Source organism: Lagopus leucura, unplaced genomic scaffold (assembly GCF_019238085.1).
Source record: "Lagopus leucura isolate 7727_CA_CO unplaced genomic scaffold, USGS_WTPT01 Super-Scaffold_100040, whole genome shotgun sequence".
NCBI lineage: Eukaryota > Metazoa > Chordata > Aves > Galliformes > Phasianidae > Lagopus > Lagopus leucura.
This window is the reverse complement of record NW_024962289.1, coordinates 1,641,069-1,665,466: the sequence shown is the minus strand read 5'-3', so window position 1 is coordinate 1,665,466 and position 24,398 is coordinate 1,641,069. Positions and strand designations below refer to the sequence as shown.

Genomic DNA, 24,398 nt, shown 5'->3' with positions numbered 1-24,398 from the left:
TCTGCCTTTAGTTGCAGCAAGTCTTTGCTTTCTCTTGCTGTCTGTGTTCATAGTGCCCCCAGCTTTATTGCATTTATGTAACTAATTGTCTGAGGGGCATTTCACAAGGGAGTGACCCGGCACATTCCTGCTGTGACAGAGCTGCATGCTGAGTCCCCTTCCCAGTAACAGCCAGGTGACAGGGGTATGCCAGATCCCTTGGGAACTGCTTATTCCATATGGAGCTCCCGTATATCTCTCCCCAAGGCATGAGCTTGCACAAGAGTTTCACTCGGCTTGCAGCCTTGAATGGGCCCTTTACGACTGGACAGAAAGAGGAAAGAGATGTTTACACTGCCGGGTGCTGCCGGGCCAATAATGCACTTTGAACTAGAATCAGCCGGGCTGCAGAGCAGCACTGATCAGAGCTGTTTTGGCAGCAAAGGGCCGAGTCAAAGCCGTGGGGTGTGCCGGGCTGAAGGCATGAAATTCCCTTCCCTTCCATTGCCACTGTGACTGACAGCAGCGGCTTTTCCAAGGCTGGAGGTTGGCAGCAATAATCCACAGCTCCCATTTGCTTTCCGAGGTGATAACGTGCGACCACCAGGGAGGCTGCATCCCGCTCTACCCCTGTCCATGCCAGGAGAGTTGGAACAGCCCAGAACTGTGTGCGAGATGAGGAAAGGTGTGCGCTAATTAATGGGAGCGCTGCGCTGCCCCTCGGCTGCGCCCGCACGTGTGGATGTGGCACTTTGTGTGTCCCCTCCCTGTCTGTGCCCACACTGACAAAAGGACTGAGCTGTGACCACACGACGTTCCTATGAGCAGCCCGAAGGGACAGCATGAGGAAATCGACATACTCAGGTGAGCTGCGGCTCTCTCCTCTCTCTCGGCTCTCTCCTTTTGTGTCTGGACTGGGAAAAGAAAAAGGTTTCAAAACAGAGGTACAACTTGAATCAGCCCCTCTCCCTCTGAGTGGTTCTGTGGTGGAGAATGGAACGAGTTTGCTGTGTATAAACAGAACTTGCTGACTGATGGAAAAGGCTTAAAGAGTAGAACAAAGCCAGGGTGGCAGCTTGTGCCAGCCTTGGTGGCATGCAGCTTGTTTGGAGGACACCTTTGCCAGCACAGGGCAGACTCAGTGCTGAGCTGCAGCTTAGAATTAAAACAGGACAGTGGCACTGCTTGTGACACCGGCTGCCTTCAGTGCAAACCCCCACGTAGGAGAGCTGCGGCCCAAACACTGTGCAGTTTTCTCCCTGCTCCTTGTTCCAGCTTTGCAGCCTTGTCCTGCAGGGTGAGGGCTCTCGGCCTTTGGCTTCTGCAGGCTCAGTCAGCCTCCTTCCTCCCTGGCTGCTGGAGAGCAGGTAGCCACAGCTGACAGCTTTTCTCTAAGCTTCTTCTGAAACTTTGCTGGCAGACTAAGAGATGGCTGTGAATGGTGTGAATCCATGCCACAGATCCACCACCCCGTGCACTGTGGTGCCCACTAGTGGCTCCTCCAGGTGCAGGATATGGCTGTGCTGTTCAGCTCCAGCTTCCTGCCTGTGGCTGCCCTGTAGGTCTGCTTCTGTCCTGGCTTCACCAAGGTGGCTTTGGGGGCACAGTCCATGATGGCCTCTGTCCTGAGTCATGTGTCTGGGCAGCCTCTGTGCTAAGAGCCCCTGCAGCCATGCAGCAGCCAGTAGGGCTCAACGGGACCTGGTGGTTTTCTGTGCTCGGAGAATCCCCCCCGCGATGCAGCCTGGTTGCTGCTAACTGGATCGGGGACATCTCTCATGTGTACATTTCTCTTATTAGAATCACTGAATGGACTGCCAGGGAGGTTTTGTTAGGTTGTGTATGCCAAGAACAACAGAAGACTTTACAACATGTTAACAACGGTGTTTATTGATTACAGTTGGTATTAATGGAATTGCATGTAGGGAAGCCTGTTGCTGGCACCTACATCCTAAAGTGCATGTAGTGGCTAAGAGGCCCTGGAGGGGGACAACTGTGGGCTCTAAGGACCTGAAATTAAGGCTCCTTGCAGAAGAGGCTGCATGATCCTGAAGCATTCTGTTTGCTTTGGGCTGACTGCTGGGGTGAAGCTGTGGTCCTGCAAAGCCCCTGATATGAGTGATGCATCTCTGATCAGTGTTTGCCTCCATGTCAGTACAGTGTTGTAAAATTAAGATCAATCAACACCTGATCAACACCTTTAATTCAAAAAGGACTGCAGTTATATTTTGGAAAAACTGTTTGTGTGGGGTTTTGACTGGTATGTAGCAGCTGCTTATGGAAAAAAGAAGGGAAGAATTACATCATTGCACTGCGGCCACCACTGATCTTTGGAAAAAGCACACACAGCCCTTGTGAGTGCTATGAAGGCTCTGCCTTCAGCAGTGGTGAACTGGGCTCTCACCTCTCCTGACTCACAGGGAAGGAAGGCCCTGGGTGAGTCATTTACCATGCTGGGAAGGCCTTGGAGAGCAGCCAGCAGTGTACTGGGCAGAGGCAGCCCTGATCGTCCTGCACATCTGATGGGTTCATACATGGGGGATCAGCAGTGGTGACTTCCTTCAGGAAATGTCATTGGAATCCAAGCTACTTTTCGAAGAGATGAGCGTAAAGTGCTGCTGAGCCTCTGGGCTTCCTACTGATAGAGAGATCCTGGAGATGACAGACAAGTAACTAGTCAGTTAAAGCCTGCAGTGCTGACAGCCCTTGACAGGCTGGAAATACAGTGTTTTGCTTTTTTGCTGAAGTTGGGATAATTAGCTGCTTCTGAACCCTTTTTGAGGTTAGGGAGCACTTCTTTCACATCTTCCATACATTCCGATTTAATATAGAATCATAGAATAGCTTGAAATGGAAGGGCCCCTTAAAGGCCATGTGGTCCAACCCCCTGCAATGAGCAGGGACACCCACAGTTTGAGCAGGAGCTCTAAGCCCCATTCAGCCTGACCTTGGGTGTCTGCAGGGATGGGGCACCACCACCTCTCTGGGCAAAGTATGGTGGACCAGGTGCCACTGAACCCAAATGGAAGGCTTCACTTCTCAAGGCTGAAGCTCCAGCTCTGCCCTCTGTTAGTACATCATCATTCTGTTACCGGGTTGTTCCTCACTCCAGGCAAGTTTTCTGAAGCCCTTCGAAGGAAATCATTACCCATCTGCTACAACTTTTCTGCACATGCCACATAGGCGTGGTTGGGCTGCAGCTTGCCTGCAGATGCTTTACCTCTTACCGGTAAAGGGAGGTTCAGATCTCGGTGCCGTAGCTGCAGGCATTGCAGCTCAGCCCAGCAGTGCTGTTTGCCTGGAACTTCCTGGAAGGAGGGCAAAAAGATTTTACATAGCAAGTTAAAACTGAGAAATAACCACTGTTGAAGCCAACTCTTAAATGTTTTCTTCTGGAATGTCTATTATTTCAGCTTCTTAAGGAGGAGAAACACAAGGGTTGAAATATGAGGGTTAAAAGGGTTTTTGGATTCTCATTTTCCGTTTCTTAAGTACTAGAACAATGCCAGAGAAGAAACAGTCAGGATTTGTGACAAATGATTTTATAGTTGCTTTCAAGGATGATACAAATTTTTTTGGCCAAGGGCTGCTTGCAGTTTCAGGTTTGTAAGTTGTTGGCATGCATTGAAATAGGGATTACACTAATTAGGGCACCTCCAGAACCATCCTGTGTGGTTGTGTCTCATCTCAGCTATAGAATCCTCATGTAGTGCTAAGGCACGTGTAGAGAAATGACTCCTCATCTTGAGCTAAGGTTATAGGGAAGAAACTCAAGAGTATCAGAATGGTGACCTGATCATTGCTTTAGGGTTAGGATCTTTTCCAGGCTGACACTCATTGAGACAAGCCCTGTGAAATTGTGTCAGTGGCTTTTAACCCCACTGTCATAAAAGCTGTGAGGTGTGGCAGTTGATGACACAGTGTTTGCAGAGCCCAGCTGTTCTCCCTGAGCTGGACCTGCTGATCTACCTGGCACTCTGTCAGGCTGACCCGTGGGGCAACATGCAGGGTTGTTCAGGCGGCTTTTCCTTAGCACACCAGTAAAACATCAAGAGGAAAAGGGTAGGGTTTGGATCCAACAAAAGCTTTCTTTTAATTAAAATTGTCATTTTTAACAGAAATATGAAGTATTTTGTTTTGAGGTATGGAAAAATAAAAAAGCCATTTCCTTGAGCTTAACTATAGATAGCTCCTGATCCTCAAAACCTGCATTGCTGGGCCAAGAAACCATCATTAAAATAAATGATTGTCTCAAGGACTCCCAGTCGGCCACTGGAACTGGATCCTCAGGCTGTGCCCATTCAAACTTAGTGTTCAAAACCTGAATTCAGTGCAAGAGTTGCCTCTACCAGCTCAGAGGCTCTCCTGACGTTCTGCAAGCTCTGCGTTACTTGGTTTTGTGAGGGCATTGTGATACCTTGTGTTACTGAAGTAACAGGAAGGAAAATAAGGATTACAGAATGAACTTGTTTATTGGTAACCCAAGAATAGCAGGAGGCTGGTGCACAAAAGGCTTTGTACCCTATTTCAGGACGCAGGTTGGCTTGCTCAGCTGCATGGATTAGAAGCCATAAATGTGACCTGCATGAAAGCCAGTTGATATCCAATGGCCACAGCCTCCCATCCTTATATAAATCCCCAAACAAAAGAGAAAACAGGCACGATCCAGTTTGTGTATGGCAAACACTTGCTTATTGTTTCAGGAACTGCATCACCAAGTAGTCCATGCCTCACACTCACATTTTCCAACCAGTAAACAACAGTCCTGGTCTCAGTCATGTTTACACATTCTGCCTGCTGGATTTCTTCCCCAGGATCCTGCCCTTATTTTTTTGCCACTCAATCCATCACATCACGCCAGTGGCTGTACTGTCCCTGCTGAGTCACTTTGCTGTGTGGCAGTCATGTTTCTGATGGCCCCTGATGCTGATGTAATGCTGTCAGGGAGGTTCTCCAGTGGCAGTGCCGTGCTGTGGGGGGTGGCAGGATGGGCAGGACAGGTTGGGTTGGGTGCTCTGCCACTGTCAGATCTGGCTGGCATGTGTGGGCAGTGGTGGAGTGTTGCTTCAGGTAGCAAAACATCCTCATGCCTCATAGGAAATCTTCCCATTCCCAATTGGAGTAAGCAAGGCCAAGATGTGCAGTGCAGAGTGAGAAACCTTGCACTCCCCAGCTCCCCATCCACTTCAAGCACAACTTGGATGTTATCTCCTGCTGGCACTGGGGTCCCAGCTCTGTCTGTGCCACCTCTTTCCCTACAGCAGCTGTGTGCTGAGAGCAGTGGTGCAGTGGGAGGGAGGTAGTGCTGCTCTGTTGAGTCAGCCTGTTCCCACACTGCAGTGGCTTTGCAATGACGATGGCTCAAAGCACTCTTTAAAGACGTTATGTTACAGAGAGGGAATCAGTGGTGCGTGGGGCATCTGGATCCTGCACAAACCCAAAAGAGATGCCTGGCTTTGTGCTTACAGTGCAATTTTCATGCTCACATATGTGAGGTAACCTCTTCCAGAGCTCAGTGGGGGTCCAGACATCCAGAGATGCTTCTAGAGCAGAGGACAGCATTGGTGTGTGTGATGGCACCAGGAGGAGGGGAAGGTAACTTTGTCCAGTGGTGACTGAAGGCTAAGGTGGGGCTCACTGGGAAGTTACTGTTCACCCTTTAACATCGATCATTGTGTTACAGCAGTCCGATGTGTGGCACAAACATCCTCTGTGGCTGCTTTTAATTTTGGGGAGGGCAGGTTCAAATCTGATGCCTAGAGCGTAAAATCATAGAATGATTAAGGTTGGAAAGACCACTGAGGTCATCTAATCCAACCATCAACCATCCCCACCATAGCACCAAACCACATGGCTCAGTGTCACATCTGCCCTTTTCCTGAACACCTCCTGGGATGGTGATCCTACCACCTCCCTGGGCAGCCCATGCCAGTACTGCATGCAGCTGTTCCCTCTGTTTCCCTTCAGTACTGTGCTGCCTTCAGGGCTCCCAGGTGGAAGTTGAGCTGTGGAGCTGTTGCAAGCTGGAACCAGTAGCAAAAGATTTTTCTTATTATGTTTTTTCCTTGTCCATGTCAGATGAGTATTATTTACAGGAAACAGTTTGTGCAGCTTGGAGATTTGTTTAGAGAAGGAGGGTAGAAGGAGGAGTCAAAAGCATAATGGAAATAAAAAAGGTCACAGTAGTGCAGCAGAAAGTCCATAATTTCCTGGTGTGGGAGTACTGCTATTCTGGAGACTGGGGACACAGTAAAACAGATTTGTTCCTCTGGTTCCCAGTGGGAACAAGGCTGATCTCAATGGGTGCTGGAGGGGCTGCTGTCTCCTCACTGTGCCCACAGCCATGTCTCCTTGCAGGCTGCAGCAGCGATGCCAAAGAATGCTGAGTGCATGTGGGGAGCAAGTGGGAGTCCTGTCCTCCTGAGCAGCCCCTGGGTGTGAGTTTGTTTTTGATGTTATCAAGGGAAATGGGGATTGCCTATAGCTTTATATAATGCACAGAATAAACAAAGGAAATGAGTACAAGGTGCCCTCAGCCATTGCTGTTGAATGACTCAGTGGCTGAGCTGCAATGCCTGGACATGTACAGATAGAGAAGAATAACAGATCTCGGGGGGGTTACAAGTCAGGACAAGGGACCTGCACATGCTATAGACCATGGGAGGTTGCGGAGATTTATTTAGGTGGGTTTAAGGCTGTTGAAAAGCTAGCATGGCTGCAGGCTTTGGTTTGCCTGCAGGAGAGGTGTAGATGTGGGTGTGCAGAGCACGTGTGGGCATGCAGAGTCAGTGTCCCATGAGCAGAGTGGGTGCCCTTCACCAGCACGGTGTGCAGTGCTGTCCCTAGGCTGCCGTGCTCTGGGGTTTTGCTTCCTGATGCTCCATTTCAGTTTTCCTTCTGAAATGACTTCCTACTTTTTAAATTAAAAGCAACATTTTTATTATTTTCAGCTCAAGTGAGGACGACTTATTACTCTTTGCTCTCATAGAAATTCACTTGCAGCTTGGAAATGTGACAGTCCTGAATAGCCATCATCCTCCCTGCTCTCTGCTTTGCTTTGGGGAATCTTTCTGTCCTCACTGATCTTCAGTGCTCTGACAATAAAAAGAATCACATGTGATGCATTGCTTTTATCTAAGCTCAGCTGCTAGAAGCACCAGAAAATCCTTAAAACCAGACCTCTCTGTGCTCTTACAGCTCTGTCTGCCACATGAAGGGGTTTTATCTTTGGTGTCCTCCCTCCATGTGTTTAACAGAGCAAGTTTTATCAAGGTGGGTGTAATGCTGTCATGTGAGGTTGAGTTGTGCCCAAGCAGCACCAAGCCCTCTGCATTCTGCCCTTGGATTTCAAACACCTATTTTTTGTATTTCTTCCAGCTGATGGCTTACAACTCTCAGAACTGCTGACTATTGACTGTATAGTTCAAGCTCACGCAGCCTGAAGGGCTGACATTACTGGAGCTAATTGTCCCTTGATGCTAATTGTCATTCAGCTACGTGTGCATCTGTAAACAATTTCTCAAATTTCTGCACTGACAAGTGAGATGCTTTGTTGGCAGCTCCCACATCTGAGCAGGGGAAGGTTGCTGGTGCGGTGCGGTTGCAGGGGGATGTCATGGCTTGGGTGGTCTTCCCCTTCCTGCTTGGCAGCTGCAGCACGAGGCTGTGATTTATTTCCTGGAGTGGATTTTTGTCAGATAAACCCCTGAACAGTGATGTGAAATAAACTGACAGCTGATTTTTGCAGCTGATGTGGTGAGGGATGAGCTCAGCCATTGCGTGTTCAGTGCATCTGCAAAGGCTCCAGCCCTCACCATGGGCTCCAGCACGTGCCAGTTGCTGTCCTGGATGGTGGCATCAGTCAGTCAGGCTTTGATATATGTAATGCTTTTGGAGACAAGTAATGCTTTGGGGGCAATGTGGGCAGGCAGGGAGAGAGGAGGATGACAAACAGAACTATGGTTGTTTTTTTGTTTGGTTTTGTTAAACTTATAAAGATAATCATGGGAAAACAAGAGCCCCTGCGCTTTCTTGGTGGTAGAAAACAATGGTAAAAAGTTGTTTCATAATCCGTCTGGAGCCTGGATTAATGCTCAGATCTTACTGAGCCTTTTATGCCCTTTGGGTTGTGATTATAAACACAGGAGTGCCGTGGCCTATGGCAAAGCTCAGGTGCTTATTATGACAAGCATGTGCATTAGACTCTTTTACAAAGTGCTCCCATTCCCTGGTAGAAAATTTGTGGGCTGCTCTTGGCATGGTTTGTAACACAGCTATAGCAGTGTGCTGGGAGGAGAGGAGCTGGAAGGTTGATCTGAGATGTAGCCACAGCCCCAGGAAGAAAACCCAACCTTAGTCCTGGGTGAAAGTGAAATGTCCTCATTCCCTGCCCTGTGTAAATGTTTGTGTGAAGCCCCTCCATCTGTAATTTCTGCAGTGTGCTCTCAACATAGAGGAGATAGAGGAGATGAGGTCAGGAACTGAATCACGCTCTGGGGGCTCCTGGGCCAAACCTGGTCAGCTCTGGGGCAGGAAGAGGAGAAAGCATGAAATTCAATAAGGATGCAGGAGAAAGCATCAACAGCAAGGGCAAACAGTATCTGCAGAGAGGTGTGCTAGAATGCATGAGAATAGCCAAAAGTTGCACTGGGTTGTACTGAGTGAAAGCAGGAATGGTGCTGGGATGCATTCTGAGAAGGTTGGGTTGGCAGCTGGACTCGATCTTAGTTGTCTTTTCCAACCTTAATGATTCTATGATTCTAAGAGCTATTCAGGTAGCACCTGAATCATTCTACAGTTTTTCTTTCTTATTACAAGTGTTACAGATGTGCTGGTGAGGTAGTTTGAGTTCTCTGGAGCAGCAAGGCGTTTATTGATTTCTGCTCTTTGAACTGCGGGGTTAAACATCTGCCCAGGAATTCACCTTTCCCACACATAGCAGAGGTGACATGAACGGTTTGTAGGGTTGTCCTCAGAGCTTCCCTTGTACGGTCAGAGCACAGGTAGAGGACATAGGGCTCTTTGTGCTTGTCAGCCTGACCCCAGCCCCTCTGCATTCTAGCCTTGGGGAATGGGGAATGCTTGCTTATAAGCCCTGTGCTAAGGGATGGTGAAGGCTCTGGAAGCATCATCTGATGGGAACAACCCAGCGTGTTGGGATTAAGTTGAATTCTAATATTATCTAACCTAGTGGCATTTCATCCCAATGTGGGATCATCCTTTATAGCACTGCGTTTCACATTTCAGATGTTGAATGAATGTTGTATCCCTAGGTCAAAACACAGCTGGGACATCAAGCTTTAGATTAAAAACTGCCTTGGCAGAGTCCCACGGAGCATCCTGGAAGCATTCAAGCCCTGATGCCTATAGATTACGGGCAAAATAAGACAACCAAACAAAGCTCTATGTTCTGGAAGCTCTGCTTTTCAAATCATGTAATAATAATCTTTGCAAGATTAAACACTGGTTCAGCTGGTTTTCTGTTTGTTTTTAATTCCACTTCTTACAGAATAAGCTGCTGGTGGCAGATGCCCATTGCCCTGGAGGTTACAGGTGGAAACTTGGGGTCTGGTTGGTGACGTTGCCCCCGAGGCAGGGATGGGGCTGTCCTGGCAAAGGTTGTACTCACTGGGGCTGGAGCAGTGTGGCTGAGCATTGCCTTTTCCCTGGGCTCTCCAGGCTAGGAGAGGCACCTTGCAGATTCTGGGTAAGAAATATGATTATACCCGCTCTGTTGCTAAGAAAAATGAGCTGCAGAGAAATATGTTGTTTCATTAGGTTTGTGGGGTCACATTCGGGCATAATCAGATCTCCTGCCTCCTGCTTCTTGTCTAATGACTGCGCAGAGAACCCAAGGTGTGCTTATTACTGTAAATGCAAGCCCTCAGTCTTTCATATATCGATTCAAAGCTAGAAAAGACATAATATCCCGTATTACAGAGGACTGAGGCCAGGAAAATCCAAGGTGGAATTAAGTTTTGCCTTAGTTCAAAGTATCTAAAAGCAGAGCTGAGCTGGGGACTGTTAGATAAACCACCCCATCTTCCAAAGCGTTTTGGGACAGAGGTGAATCAACCACTACAGCGCCTCATTCTTCCTAGGAGGGATGTCTGGGGTTCTTGAATGTGTTTTGTCTAAGTGCTCAGCAGATGCTGCCTGAAGCTCAGATCCTGGCCTTGAAACCTCTGCTTGTCATGCTAATCTTAGCAGACATCCTTCCTGCATAGGCAATCCCCAGCTCAAAGCAGGTGGCTGCAAACTGTGTGGGAGGTGACAGCTTTGTGTCACCTGGGGCGGCATCCCTCAGGGCTGGGTGCTGGGGCTGCTCCCGTGGACCCGGTTGTGATGGAGCTGTTTGGGGAACAGCTGTGTCGCATTAAAGATAAGCACCATTACAGAGCCAGTGCCTCAAAGGCGGTCAATATGTTTAGTCTGTACCAACGAACATTATTCTCTGGCTCCAGAACTCTTCACAAAGAGGTGCTTTTGTGGAGAGGGATGCCAGCAGGAAACAGGCTGAAACAACACAGAAATATTTTCCACCCATGATCTCAGCCCCTGAAGATAAGGGTGGAATTCCAACCACTGAGCATCCTCCTTGGACTCATGTTGGTCCCTCAGCCATGGCTGGTAAGGAGGTCCCACCTGGCAGTGAGCAGCGAGCTGGGGCAGCTCTGGGCAGGATGGATGGGGCTGTGCCACACAGACCCAGCAAAGAGAGGCTCCCGGAGTCATCTCCACAATTGTCAGGCAAAGGAGAGGAAAATGAAGTATATTTTCCTGTCCTTAAAGGTGAAGGGGGATCAGGCTCGATCATTCAGTTCCTTCAGTTTAATCTGTATCTCCTCTCCAACCCTACCCAGTGTCTCAAAATGCCTGAAAACTGTCCAACTTGATCCATGGCAGGTTACACAGCGTGTTTAGTGACTCATGGTGCAAGTCAGCATGCCTCACCATGCCTGGAAGCCTCCCTCGTGCTGCTGGGGGGCCTGGCAAGTGCCCAAGTCATGATGCTATGGCGTGTGCATGGGCTGGGATGTTCCATGGTTGCAGATGGGCCTGGAGAGAACTCACCACAACCCAGAGTCCATCTCCATCCTGGCTGTATGTACACATATATCTGTGTTGCACAGATAGCAGCATTTGCACTTTTGGTGAAGGATTTCACAGCGGAGGCTGAAAATTTGTGTCTCTGCGGTGAGCGACTCGTGGAAGGAATTTTGGTTTCTGCCCTGACCTCTGCTGCCTGGCTCCGATGCACCGAGCCTGCCCTGCACAATGCTGCCTTTCAGCAAGACCCACAGAATGGGCTTTGTGCCTCTTTGTGTGAGCCCTCTTGTGAGAGAGAAAAGCTTCCTTGGAGGCTGCAGGCAGTGCTCCATGCCTTGAAATGGCTTCCACCTGTGCCAGGAGTGATTTCACTGCCTCTCACCAGCGCTGAGCCACGCTGAGGTGGCAGGTGCTCTACCTTTCCCTATAGAATCCTGGTCCTTGCTGGCAGCTTCAGGAACCCACAGAGCCCTGAGCTGCTTGAGAGCTGATTTCAAGGCTGCTCTGTCCTTCCACAAGTCCCTCTGACTTGGAAAAGGGAGCTGTAAATGCAGCATCAGTGTTTTAGGATGTACTCAGTTTAGAGATGGAGTCTCAATACAGTTTGTAAAGGAACTTTTGCAAACTCCAGTGTAAGCTGATCCACGATATTAGGCGCTCCAATACTTCCTAAAAATTGGCTGAAGTTCTCTTCTAGTCCAATTTCCCCGCTATAGACACTATTAAATATAATTGTAAGATACAAGGGAAAACATTCAAAGAATGTTACTAGCTTATGAAATTGGATTGCCTTGGCTACTTCTGGATGGATTTTATAGGGGGGAAAAAACCTCAATTATATGGATGTAGGGCTCCATGGTAGTCTCAAATTGTAATTTCCCTCTTTCCCAGACATTTAAGGACAGTGGACATTACTTCTGCAGGCTATAGATAGCTGTACCATGAAGAATGACTCAAGCACTAAAATGTAAAACCATTATATAATGTATCCTTCCTGCTCCTGTGAGCAGAGGAATGTGTTTGACACCTCGTTTCCAGGCAGAGAGAAGGATATGCGGAGGAGGAAAGTTACGTGCAGCAAGTCATGGCCCAGGGGTCCCTGGCTCCTCGTGGTGCTGGTGCTTCCAGGGGCAACTCCTTGCAAAGGGGCAGGATCATTGGAAGCATATACATGCTTGATGTTCCAAGCTTAATCTAAGCTTAAACTTCTTACCCAGAGCTGTCTTGGAAGCTGGTTTCTTTTGTCAGGGTGTTACAGAGGCTGTCCCTCATCTCCTGCATCTGTGATCCAGCAGACGTTGGTTAAGGTTGGGTAATGCACAGCGCTGCTCTGGGTGTCCCAATGGCCAAGCAGCCTGGTGGGTCACCTCTGTACCATGTTGGCAGCAGCATTTTGGTGAGCTGCCATGTCTTTGTTCTTGCCTTTTCCCCTTAATGCGGTCCCATCACTCTCTGGGAAAAATCAACATTTGCCTTTCAGAGTCTGGCAAACAGAAGGGGTCTGTATTGCATCCTGATGGCAGCCCTGGGCTTTCTGGGCTGAGATGATGAATCTAGGGATGCTTGTTGCAGGAGCACCCTGTGAAGCAGAACCTTCTCATTTCTGAGTGTCTAAAATAAGCGAAGGAAAGCAGTGTGCACACTGAAAAATAAAATGTATGTTGCACTGAGGCTGCAAAGAGGTGGCAAGAAAGGGATTTAAAATCTAAGTCAGGATGATTTCCTTCTCCCCTCCCTCTGAAATAACTGAAATAATGCTGCTTGATGTGATAAAGCAGAGTGTCAGAGCACAGCAGAGAGCCAGATGCTGGGTTGGGAAGCTTGCACCAGGAGTCCTGCGTGGTCAGAGCCTGTGGGAGTGGGGAGGAGAGCAGCGGGGCGTCTGGGGAGTATTTGTTCCATATGGAAATACCACATTGCAGTTTTAAAATTCCTTTCCCCTCTTTTAAATCTGACAGTGGTTTTCTGTAGCTAATCCGTGGCTATTGCCAGATGAACCTGGGAAGGTTTGGTGCACGCGTGGGTCTGAATGCTGCAAATGCTTGGGGTTTTTTGGAACGCAAAGGGAAAGGGCTGAGCAGCGATCATTTGTTTTATTCTCTGTTTGCATAGTGCTTTGCATGCCATGCCCTATCCCTCGCCCATTCAGGCACTTGGGTACTCTTGTGCTATTAATGCTAATCATTAACTAACACATTTTGAGCTTGCAGAAGCTCTGGTGGCAGCTGGTTAATGTAAGAGTTTGATTATTTCCTTCTTTGAGCAAAGCTATAGCTTGGATGAGCCGTGGTGCCTTCCCCCTTTCCTTTCTCTACAGGAATGCTGCAGGTTTTACAGAAATGAATGGGACCAGATCCAAGCTGCTCTTGTGATTGCTTTGCAAGCCCTGAGCCAGCCTTGCAAAACCCACTCATTTAGCAAAAAGACCATGAGGGCCCTGTGGTTCTCCGTAGGTCCTGCTGCTCTGCTCTGTTGGGTTTCAGAAGCTTAATGCTGTTTGCACACGAGGATAGTGGTGGAGACGGGTTAAATTTAGAGGAACATCTCCTTTGGAAATCTGGTTAACCTCAACAGTGAAGTGGAAGTGATTTTAGACTTGTCAGTGGATATAAGGTCCCTCCCCAGTCAGCATGGCTTCACAAGAACGCTTTTCTGTTCCTTCCTTCTTCTACAGAAAATAACTGCATAAACCAGCAAAACGGACAGCACACACAGCTGACCCATTTTTGCCTGTCCCTTCCAATGTGTGGGTTCTTGCATTATGAATATGCATTTGTGCAAATCATCTGATATGTCAGCGTGGTGACGTGGCATCCTTTCCGCTGCCCCGTTGGATTACTGGAACACTCCAGCCAGAAGGACCACAGATGATGACTAACATGCTTTTTTCATAAGAAAAAAAACTGCTTGTGCTAATTTTTCTGTGCTTTCATGGTTGTCCAGCATATCTCTCAACGACTATCAGCTGTTTAGGAATTTGTGGGCAGTGAAGGCCATCACACACAGCAGTGAAATGATCTCGATATTTCTATCAACTGAGTGCTCAGAGATGAGATTGCTCACCTCAGAATGAAGACCCATGGACCATGTGCTGTTGGAAGGCTTTGAACCATTGAACAACCAAAGCAGCTTGGGTTGTCCCAGTGTTTCAGCCTTGCTGAATACAGGCTGAATATCTCTGAACAGCCAACCCTTGGCTGAATCAAGGTCAGCTGGGCACGATTCAAGATGGAAAGATATGCTGTGGGTTTTGTGGGTCATTCAAGGTGATTTTAAACTCTCCTTTTCCAACCTTGATCTCTATGGATGCGTTAACTGATTTCCTGGGAACTACCGTGGTTGGAGATAAAACTTGAATCCATGCCTGAGTTTGATCAAAGGCTCGTGTGCTAACTCCCACTGCATGCAGGACCTTTCCCTCTGACCCTTGCTGAGCTCTGGGCCGGCCACTCATTGGCTTGGGGAAACCATTCCGACTTTGGAAAAACTGAGGCTTAATTGCTGCTGCCTCTTATCATTAGAGCAAGATTTTGGAGCATTTTTTTAGTGTTAGAATGTATTTGGCTTCTGCTAGGAGTATAATGTTGTGGTAGGAATATCTGCATCTTGCTAATGTCAATTTTCCTGTGGTTTCTTTGAGGATTATCTGTAATCCTTGGGCCAGATTCTCTCTGTGTGTGAATTCACCACTCTACTTGTGTTAATGATGCTGTGCCAATTAGCACTGCTGGCTTACCAAGCCCAGCTCTGTCCAGCTCCCACGACAGGTTGGTGATGGCGCAGGCCATTTAGCAGTGCTCAGCCTTGGTGCACCCAGGTGCTGGTAGCTGTGCTGGGGAAGGGTTTGATCCCCTCCCTGTGTGTAACCTTCACTCCTGGGTGCAAGCTATGCTCCATCCCTGTGAAGCTCAAATTGTTACTGAAAATATGTGAATCAGAATGAATCCATGCACTGGGAATGAAGTCTTTGTCTAGCAAGGTGTCTTTTATTTTTTGGTGACTAGTGTTCTGATTAGTGTTGCATGTAAGCTTGAATTTTTCTTTCTTTTTTTACATGCTCCTTTTGAGGAGCAATGTTGCAAGTGGATTTTGAGCTAACGGAACTGAGGCTGTAATTGTGTGGTTCACTGGAGCTGGATTTGAAGCAACAGAGGTATTTGGTCTCTACTGACAGATTGTCCTTCCCTCATGGTCCCCAGCTCCTCTGCAGCCTCGCTGTCACCTGCTGCTCCAGTCACTCCAGGCTGCATGCAATGCTGACATTGGGCTGTGATGTCCAACATCAACTGCGATGTCCAGTGTTGGGCCATGATGTTTCGCATTGAGCTCTGATGTCCAACACAGGGCTATGATGTCCAACATTGGGTTGTAATTTCCAACACTGGGCTGTGATGATGTCCAACATAGGTCTGTGATGTCCAATATCAGCACTATCAGTTTGCAGTTTGGTCTCCAGCTCTGACACTGGAGGATCTGCTGAGGCTGTGCTATGCACAACTGTCTCCGTTAACAGCTTCCATCCTCCTTGTTGATGAAGTCTTCCCCAGCTGTTGTATCGAAAGAGCTTGTAGATCTTGTTTGTGTGGAGCAGGAAGGGATACAGCTGCTGGTAAAGACAGTTCTCTCGCTATTGGGATAGTACCTGAGATACAGGTAAAATGAGAGGGAGTTCACTCTCTATATGGTCCAAAACAGATGGTCCTGAGAGTAAATCTGACACTGTACTGCCTTTATTCTGGGTGTAGAAGGAACCTATGTGATGTCAGCTCAGACCCACCAGCAACTGAACAGAACAAGGTCATGCTGACTGTTTGGAGGAGCTGGGACAGCTTTGGGATGCCTTCTGCTGGTTTTGGCCCATCTGTTTCTAACACAACCCTTGTTTGGTCTGGGTTCATTTATTATATTCTGGGTTACATCCTCCGCTCTTTGTCCTCGCCCCATGGTTTCTCTTGATGATGGAAATTAGTCTCTTGCTCTTTGATTTCTACATGGTACGAGTGTAGAGGCATGGATCACTTACTGTGAGGAGAAAATAAATTTCAGGTGGCCTGCCTTGTTACTATTACATTTCGTTAGGAATAGGTGAAAAAGTTGGGAATAATTGGGAAGGTTAGTTGGAAGAGTTGGAAAGTTTGAGATTTATCATGAAAAAGCTCTGATTTATTTTGGAGGCTGCGCGTGTTGACTGTATTGCTGTTGTACATCTCTGACACAGCTGACATCTAAGATGCTGGTCTCAGGTTCAACCAAGTCAACTGGGAAGGTTGCACTGTAGTATGGACAGTTTGCCCAGATACATCAGCTTCAGTCTCCTGATACTGGAATGTTTTACACCCATGGTGAGTTCAATCAGCAGCTGCAAGGAGCACGAAGTAGTAGAACACTCAGCTCCATGCATGCTGGTGGCAGTGATTTTAGGGGGCATGCTGGTGATGGGTTGATGGTTGGCCTAGATGATCTTAGTCATCTTTTCCAACCTTAGAGATTCTATGAATTCCCCACGAGCCTGCCTGAGACCTCACTTGCACTGACATGGCCCTGTGGGAGCACTTTTGGTTTCAGTAGCTGTGTTGGAGCACCCAGCTCAACCCAGTGTGCCTGCAGTGCTGCTGTGTGCCAGGTGTGCCTGATGGTCCCAGCCTGCAGGTCTGGAGGGGATTGGTCCTTGATGATAAATGTGGAAACCTACTGCTCAGCCTCTGAGCCAAGGTGAGGCTGAACTCTGAGAAAGTTATGGTGCTGTGCTGCTGCCACATATCTGCTGGGCTGAATGAACTGTTCTTGGATGGACCTGTTTTAGCTGTGGACTCTTCTAATTTGAACTCATTCCACTGGAGTGCGGGAAAGCATTCCAAATTTCAACCAAATAAAGCACATTTCATTATGTTTCTTAGTCCAGTGCACTATGTTAAATTTATAGGATGGCCTGAGGGCACTTGAGCTGTGTTAAGAGGGACGGCTCATAGACACCACGTCTGGGGTGGAAAGCATTGATTTTCGTCCAATAGCTCCATGGGCCAAAGTGGGGCTCAGCCTGCTGCTCCCACACTATACAGATAACCCCGGAATGCTGCTGGTGTGCTGATGCTCCAGTCCTACCCACATCACTGGCTTCCTGGAAGCCTGCTCAGAGCAGCATATTTTTAGCTATTGCTTTCTTGTTTTTTGACAGAACTTCTCTTCTGTCTTGCTGGCCTGCCAGCATTCCATGTTGCTTATTATTGGCTTTCCAGAGCTGTCTGGATGCTCTCTTGGTGGAGGGGTCGTGAGGCATCGTAGTCTGGGGCTGCATGGTGCTGCTTCCTCTTTCCAGATCTGTTGTTGAGATGTTGGACAGGCTGGATGAATTGTTGCTTTGCTCCCCTTCCATTGAAAGGGGATTATTATGCATTATTATGAATTATTAATACTGTGTGACGCAAAGGTTGGAGCAACAGCTGTCGGAAAAACTTCCTCCTAATCCCATCTCCAATACAGACCAGTTTATCTTGCCCACCTTTTTGCTTATGTATTTAAATACCGCAGATAGCACTGGCAGGGTAGACAACAGGCCTCTCAGAAGTGTTTGCCCAGAGGTACTGCTCAGCCATGCATGGATGCTGCAGTGGTGCCGTGTGGACGCTCCAACCCGTGTGTGTGTTTTTCCACTGCTGAAGGGAATGAAGCCCATTTCCTATGTGTGATCCAGTCCAAGCTTGTAAGCTCCTCGTTCCGCTTCCATCCTGCTTTGCCGCAGACTGGATGAAGCCTTTGAACATGAAAAGATGTATTTAACCAGCTCGCCATGGTTGCATATCTGCTTTCCCCAGTGTGTCACCAGTCAGGGATGTTTTTCTCTGGGTTTTGAGCGATTTCTAAAGCGTGATTTCAGTGCAGCATCTTGCATGTGCATGTATGGGGCAGAGGTGTTGCCTCTCTGTGCCAGGACCTGAGTGCTCCGTGCCTGGAGAAGGGGCACTCTCAGCCCTGCTGAGCACAGGAATTGTGCCTTTTCCTTCTTTGCCGGAGCAGCAATAGGCATTTGAGGACAGAATAATTAAGAAAAAAATCAGGGACTGTGGTTAAAAGAAAAAATAGGACACTGGTTAAAAACTTTAATGCTGATTATAGCTCATGAGCCCTTGTCTCTGTGTCAGTAATGGGCAGTGTGGGCTGAGTGATGTGCAGAGCAGCACAGCACCCGGGGCTGCCCTGTGCCACCACAGCTCCCCAGGAGCAGCCCTGTGGTTCAGCTGCGTGGCTTCGTAGGCACAGAGGCTTTTTATGTTAAAAGAGGAAGGCAGAGAGAAAATACACACACACATGCATACACACAGCAGAAGTTTCTGAGCATGAGACGTTTTTTCCATGTCAAGCTGCCAGGCAGTGCTTTTTCCTTCCCTCCCTCCATCCCAGGCTCATTGCTATGGACGTTTTCCTGCCTTTTATACTTTTTTTTCCCTCTTTTGTGTATGATGCAAACTTCTGCAGCTGACAAGGTTTGTAAGGTTGAGGCTATGTTCCATACTGCAACAGGGGGATGTGCTGCAGCTTATTTTAATGCTATTTTAATCCTTGTCCAACAGATTGGTGAGAAGATACTTATTTGAAGTCTATCACTTGCAATTAAATAACACCATCACTGAGAAGATTTGGGAGACTTTTAGCAATTTGCAGAATGGAAATTCCTACTAAAAACATTAGTGTGACCTGGCAGAGTTAGGGCTGAGCTATGAGCCCACGTGGCTGCTGCATTCTGGAGGCTACCAGCTCACATCCCTGTGCTGAGATGATGGAAGGAGCCTGGAGCCCCTTCTCCTCCTGCAGAGCCCCCAGAAGGAAATCTCTGTGTGGGGAAATTACAGTGTTTGGGGTCATTCCAGAACGCAGCATCCCACATTGAGGGCTCAGAGCAAGTATTTCTTTCCTGCCCACTTTTGTTGTGCTTAAGAAAGAGAAACTGAGGCACGTGCCATGTTCACCTGCATCCCTTGGCTCATGTAAATCTTCTTCTTGCTGCAGGAATCACCCGGACCTCCAGTGGGAGACTGCGCAGGCTCAGTGACCAGCCCAGCCCCAGTGAGTTGCATGGGCTCTTTAAGTTTTGAAACATCCTCATCCAATAAAAAACAAAACCAATCAACACCAAATGCAGCCAACCAACCAGTGGACAACAAATGAGTTGGGAGAATGGAAGGAGTAACTCCTGGAAAATGCAGCTTCTGCCTCCCATTCAGTGCAGGCTGCTGATAGATGTAGAGTTCTCCAAGCAGTAGCAGCAGAGCAGCATTTATATAAAAGAGAGCAGTATATATAAAATAACCGTGAAAAGAGAGAGCAGTGTAAAATAAAAGATTAATTACTTACTGAATAATGGATCCAGAGAGAATAATTAGAAAAGCCCATCTCAATTCCAGGGGTCTGACAGCAGGTAACAGAAAGCAGGAATGGCCCGAGGTTGAAATACAGCTTTAGTAATTAGCGTCTCGTTCTTACTCTCTTTAGCTATTATTTTTTATTGGATGTGGAGATTTATGGATTATATGTGCTTATGACTAAATTTACACTCCTAATTGCAGCGTAATGTTTCTGAAGCTGTTTCTGATTCAGAAGGAAGCAGGTGGGAGGGGTTCCTTCTGGAAGGTGTTTGTAGCCTCTGGGAATGCAGTAGAGCTTGGGAGCACCTGAGTCCGTTGGCTCTGCAGTTTGTGTGCTGATTGAGCTGCACAGCATTCATGGAATCACTAAGGTTGGAAAAGACCTCTCAGCTCACCAACTGCAGCCATCAGCCCACCCCCACCATGCCCACTGACCGCGTCCCCCGGTGCCACGTCTCCATGGCTCTTGAACACCTCCAGGGACGGTGATTCCACCACGCTCCTGGGCAGTGTGTGCTGATGCCTCACCACTCTTTTCAGAAAGAAATTGTTCCTAATATCCAACCTGAGGTACAACCTCACCTTTAGCATTGCCCCATCATTTTCCCTGGGATGCTGCTGCTCACCTCTGCTTGAAGAGAATCCTGCTTGCCTGCTCCATACCCAGCACTGCCCATGTTGAGGTTGGAGCTTCCATCCGCTCCCACTCCCTCAATCTTTGTCACTAACAGTTGCTCCCTGTGGGCTCTGTTTGCTATTTCAATTCATCTTCTCAGCCCTCATATCCTGTCTCAGCTCCCAGATGGATTTATCCAAACAGTTGTTGTCAGCTTTTCCCTTTGTGCTGTGGGGAGGAGAAAGCCACCCTCGGAAGCCTTCCTGGAGCACTGACCTCAACATTCTGCTGTATCTGGGCATGAGCACATGTGGGATGGGGATTAGTCACAGGCATCTGGTTTAGGGTGCTCTTAAGGGCTTTGGAAGCTATGACACTGTCTGGCTCGCCTTCATCAGAAGTAGGGACAGGCCCAGAGGTATTGCAGGTACAGTACAGACATGGTGACAGGGACCATGGCACTCGCAGCTCTGGAGCTTCGCAGTTGCAAAGCACTGAGATGCTGTGATGTATCAGTGGATGTAAATGTGCTCTGACAGGATTGTGGCCACAAACTGACATTGGATAGCTGGAAAAATGCATTGTGTAATAAATCAGCATGGAGTCAGTATTGGTCTGGGTGCTGATGGCAGCAGGAGCAGGGAGCTGAGCTGCAATGCAGTGGCAAAAAACTGCCTCAAAACGTGGCCACTGGTGCAGAAGCTGCAAATTTTGAACTGAACTGCATGTTTGTCTGCTGTGTGTGCAACAACAGAACTGCAGTTGTAGCCCTCGTGTAGCATGTTTTCCTATACATATGTCCAAGGACAGAAAGGGGAATTGGTACAGCTCCAAAGGTAACTGGAGTGTGGAGAATCTAAATTGGAAGACACAGCACATTTATTCAATCTTGTTTTCTTTAGGCTCTAATTATATACTTTTCCACTTTTTCGGTGAGAGATCTTTTAAATATTTTTTTTCTAAGTTAAAATCAAATGAGCAACTCAGTGCTCCATTTTACATTGCAGTAAATATTTATGACTCTATATAACTGCAACTCAATTTCCCCTTGTTTCAGATCCAGATTTTCCCCTCCGCACATCTGGCCCTGTACCCAGAAGCTTTTATTCCTATGCAAGATAAATTGGGACTGGGATGACTGAGCAGTGGCTGTAAATGAAGCGTCACAGAAGGGGGCTGTTTTGGGCTCTTTGCCACCCTAAACAAAGAAAGGGATGACATGCATTTCCATAGCCACTGGCTCTTGGGATTCAGATAGCTGCACAGTCATCCACAGACCATCGTATCCCTGGGACACGCAGTGACATTGGGACCCCAAATCTGGCATTGGCTTCTTGTTGGGAACTTTATTCCATGACTCCTCTTGGTTTTTCTTGTAACTTTGAAGGCAGCTGTGTGGCTTGGCAACCAGCTCAGCAGCAATGCTGAGAGTTTAGAGCTTCAGTTTTTGTTTCGTGCAGGACTTCTGTGTAGCTCTGGGTAAGCCATTGTGGTGGGACACATCTGGGCTTCTTGATGGTCAGTGGAGAGAGCTGGTGGCTATCAAAGTGTCTGAGAGCACCTATTTTAGGATAGGTAACAAGCTTCTTGAAGGAACCCATGTCCCCATGGGATTATAGGGAACTATAATTTCTTTGGGGTGGTCTGGCCGTGGGGCTCCAGCTCCCATGGGGAGCAGCTCTGTCCTGGGGTGCAGCCTTCAGCCAGACCTGGGCTGGGAAAGTGGTGGGGTTTGGCACCCTCACCCCCCAGTTGAGACATGAGAGCCTGGATGAGGCTGAGTTTTGTGAGTGGTTTGGAGGCTCTGTTCGGTGTGCAATTGGAAACAGGCAGAGAGAGGGAAATGGGAAGCCCTTTATGAAGGGCTCTGTCAGAGTGCAGTGTTGGCCTCTAAAATGCCACCGTCACCTGATTTTTGGTAGCTTAGGGTAATATTTCTGCAAGGATAAGAACTATGTGTTAGGGAAGTTACTCCCACTTCATTTTCCTATAGCTGTACGTGATGGATTTGAAAGAAAATATTTGCTGACATTTGCCATCCGGAGCAGAGCTGTGTTCCCAAGTAGCAGAGAACAGCCCCAGAGCAGCTGGAGTGGAAGGTATCAGCATCGGGTTCCTCCCAGTTGTCAGCTGCACTCGGACTTTGATTTTCTTCCAGGCTGCAGTTTGGGTTTGCTACGAGGAAGGAACTCCCCATTGTGGAGGCAATATAAGAGGGTCCAAAGAATGGTGTATTTACTGATTTAACTGAACCAGCACATCCCTCCTGGGCACGTAGGTATAGGAGGGAGTGGGATGCCATCCCGTTGTGCTGCTCTTGCACTGCTGCTATTTCAGGTCAGGTGCTTTGTTTGTGAGATACCCCAAAGGGAGAGGAGGGGGACAGGTGCTTCTGCTTTCCTGTTTCAGCCTTTGTCTCTCTGCTGGGCTGTGTGGAGCAGGCAGCTGCTCCCATCCCGGGCAGGCGGTGCAGCCCTGTCCTGCAGTGTCAGCAGCTGGCTGGGAGTCAACCACGGCTTGTCTCAGGGCTTTTTGGAAGCATAATTTAGAGAGGCATAAAGCTCGAGGCCAGCTATCTGGGTTGCATTATAAAGGGGCACTCATTGATGTCATGAAACCCATCATCGAAGCGGTTGGTTTAATGTTGTTTAAATACTTCTGTTGGGACTCCCTCCAGGCCTTATAGCCATGTCAGGCTGCTTGGATTTTGGGTCATCTTGAGTCCCTCGTCCACCCTTTAAGTGGTGCCAAGCTCTAGCACGGCTCTAATTTCAGGGCTATGTAATTAAACAGGCACTTGCTGAAGGGTTCCATGGCTGATGACACACTCATCTCCTTGTGAAAAATGCTTCAGCAGTGCCAGAAAAGAGCCATGCTTCCTTCATTATCAGTCAGCCTGGGGCAGTGTCTCTGTGTGACTCCTTATCAGAGCTGTTGCACAAATAATTCTTTTTTTTTTTCTCATTTTGCTTTTCCCTGCTTAAGTCTGGTGGTTTCCCTTTGACAGGAATTGACATTCCCATTTCACAGAGGAAGACAGCAGCAGAAATGCTGAAAATAGCACTGTTTGCATTGCCTATGAGACTGGGAGTCCTTCTGAGGCACTGAAATGAGAAGCTGTGTGTCCTGGTGGGGGGCTGTGGGCACTAGATTCAATTGGGCATCCCAAATTAGTGAACCCTGATGAAGTCAGATGTTGCAGTGAGGATCTCAAACGCTTGTAATGAGTTTAAGGTAAATATGGCAATAGGTTGTGCTGTTTCCATCTCTTGGTTTAGTCCTTTGGCCTGAGGACGATCTCTCTGTGCTCATTGTTCAAGAGAGCAGCTTTAGAAGGTGAACCAAAATAGTGACAATAAAAGTAATACCAAAAGCCAGCGGCTCCCTAGCCAAGCGTGCATGATTACAGTTATGTAAGCTAATTCAGAGTGCTATAAAAACCATTAGGTCTCCTGAGTTGTTTTTCCCCAGGGAAATACTGTCAGAACTGACAGATCCCTCCTGAAGCTCAGGAGTGAGCATAGCACAGCCCTCTGTGTGCAGCCATGGTTCCCCATCCCTGGAGGTGTCCAAGGCCAGGTTGGATGGGGGTCCTGGGCAACCTGATCTGGTGCCTGATCTAGTGGCTGGCCACCCTGCCTATGGCAGGGAGTTGGAACTAGATGGTTGTTGAGGTCTTTTTCAGTCTGAGCTATTTTGTGATACTCTGATGCCTGAGCAAGTCGAGCTGAGAGCTCCTGCACTAGGTTCCATCCAGACCTTCAGCTTATCCCAGTCTTGCTGAATCCTGCCTTGGTTTCCTGCTGCCGTGTGCCATGTGTCACTCACTACCAAGCTGTGAGTGCAATGAGCTGGGGGAGCACACATCTCTGTGCTGTGATATTTTCAACACAGACCGCGCCTTTCACCTTGGTAGATCTGCACAAGGGTTAACCCAGGACTTGTGGCTGCAGCCTGGTTGTGTTGGACGTGTCCCTACATGAGATCATACACATTTCTTCAGGCGGTCTCTGTTCCCCTTTGTTCCCTGCCCCACACTGGGCACACCAGCTGCGCAGCTCTCCGTGCCAGCGTCCCCATACACTCACACTGCTCGTTTCCTCAGGCTCCTGGTGACAAGCCTGGTGACATGTGTCCTCTCTGTCCTCCTCATCCTGAGCAAGCAGCAAAGGGTGAAGCCAGGTCAGCCTGGAGAATCCCTCCTGCAATAGTGCAGCTCCATGAATGTGTCTCTGCAGGAAAGCCAAACCCTAGGCAGCAAGAAGTTAAAGTGGGAAAGCTGCTCTGGGCTCAGGTGCTTGGTTTGCTGCACAGACACACATCCTGTGCTTGCATAATGCAGACATGTGGAGCTGCCTGGGGTGGTCCTGTGGGGATGCCACGTGCTTCAAGTG

At 48.2% G+C, this 24,398-nt stretch overlaps 1 protein-coding gene across 2 annotated transcripts in view; it reads left to right on the top strand.

Moving 5' to 3' along the window:
* Positions 1-445: 445 nt before the first annotated feature.
* SEPTIN9 (septin 9) overlaps positions 446-24,398 on the top strand; it is a 95,373-nt gene continuing 71,420 nt past the window's right edge. Inside the window, exons 1-2 of one of the 2 annotated variants that reach the window (XM_042883821.1) lie at positions 446-843; positions 19,033-19,089. In XM_042883821.1, the coding sequence (XP_042739755.1) occupies positions 822-843; positions 19,033-19,089 (79 nt within the window). In that variant the 5' untranslated portion in view covers positions 446-821. The remainder of the gene's footprint in view (positions 844-19,032; positions 19,090-24,398) is intronic. The other variant, XM_042883823.1, reaches the window with a different exon arrangement.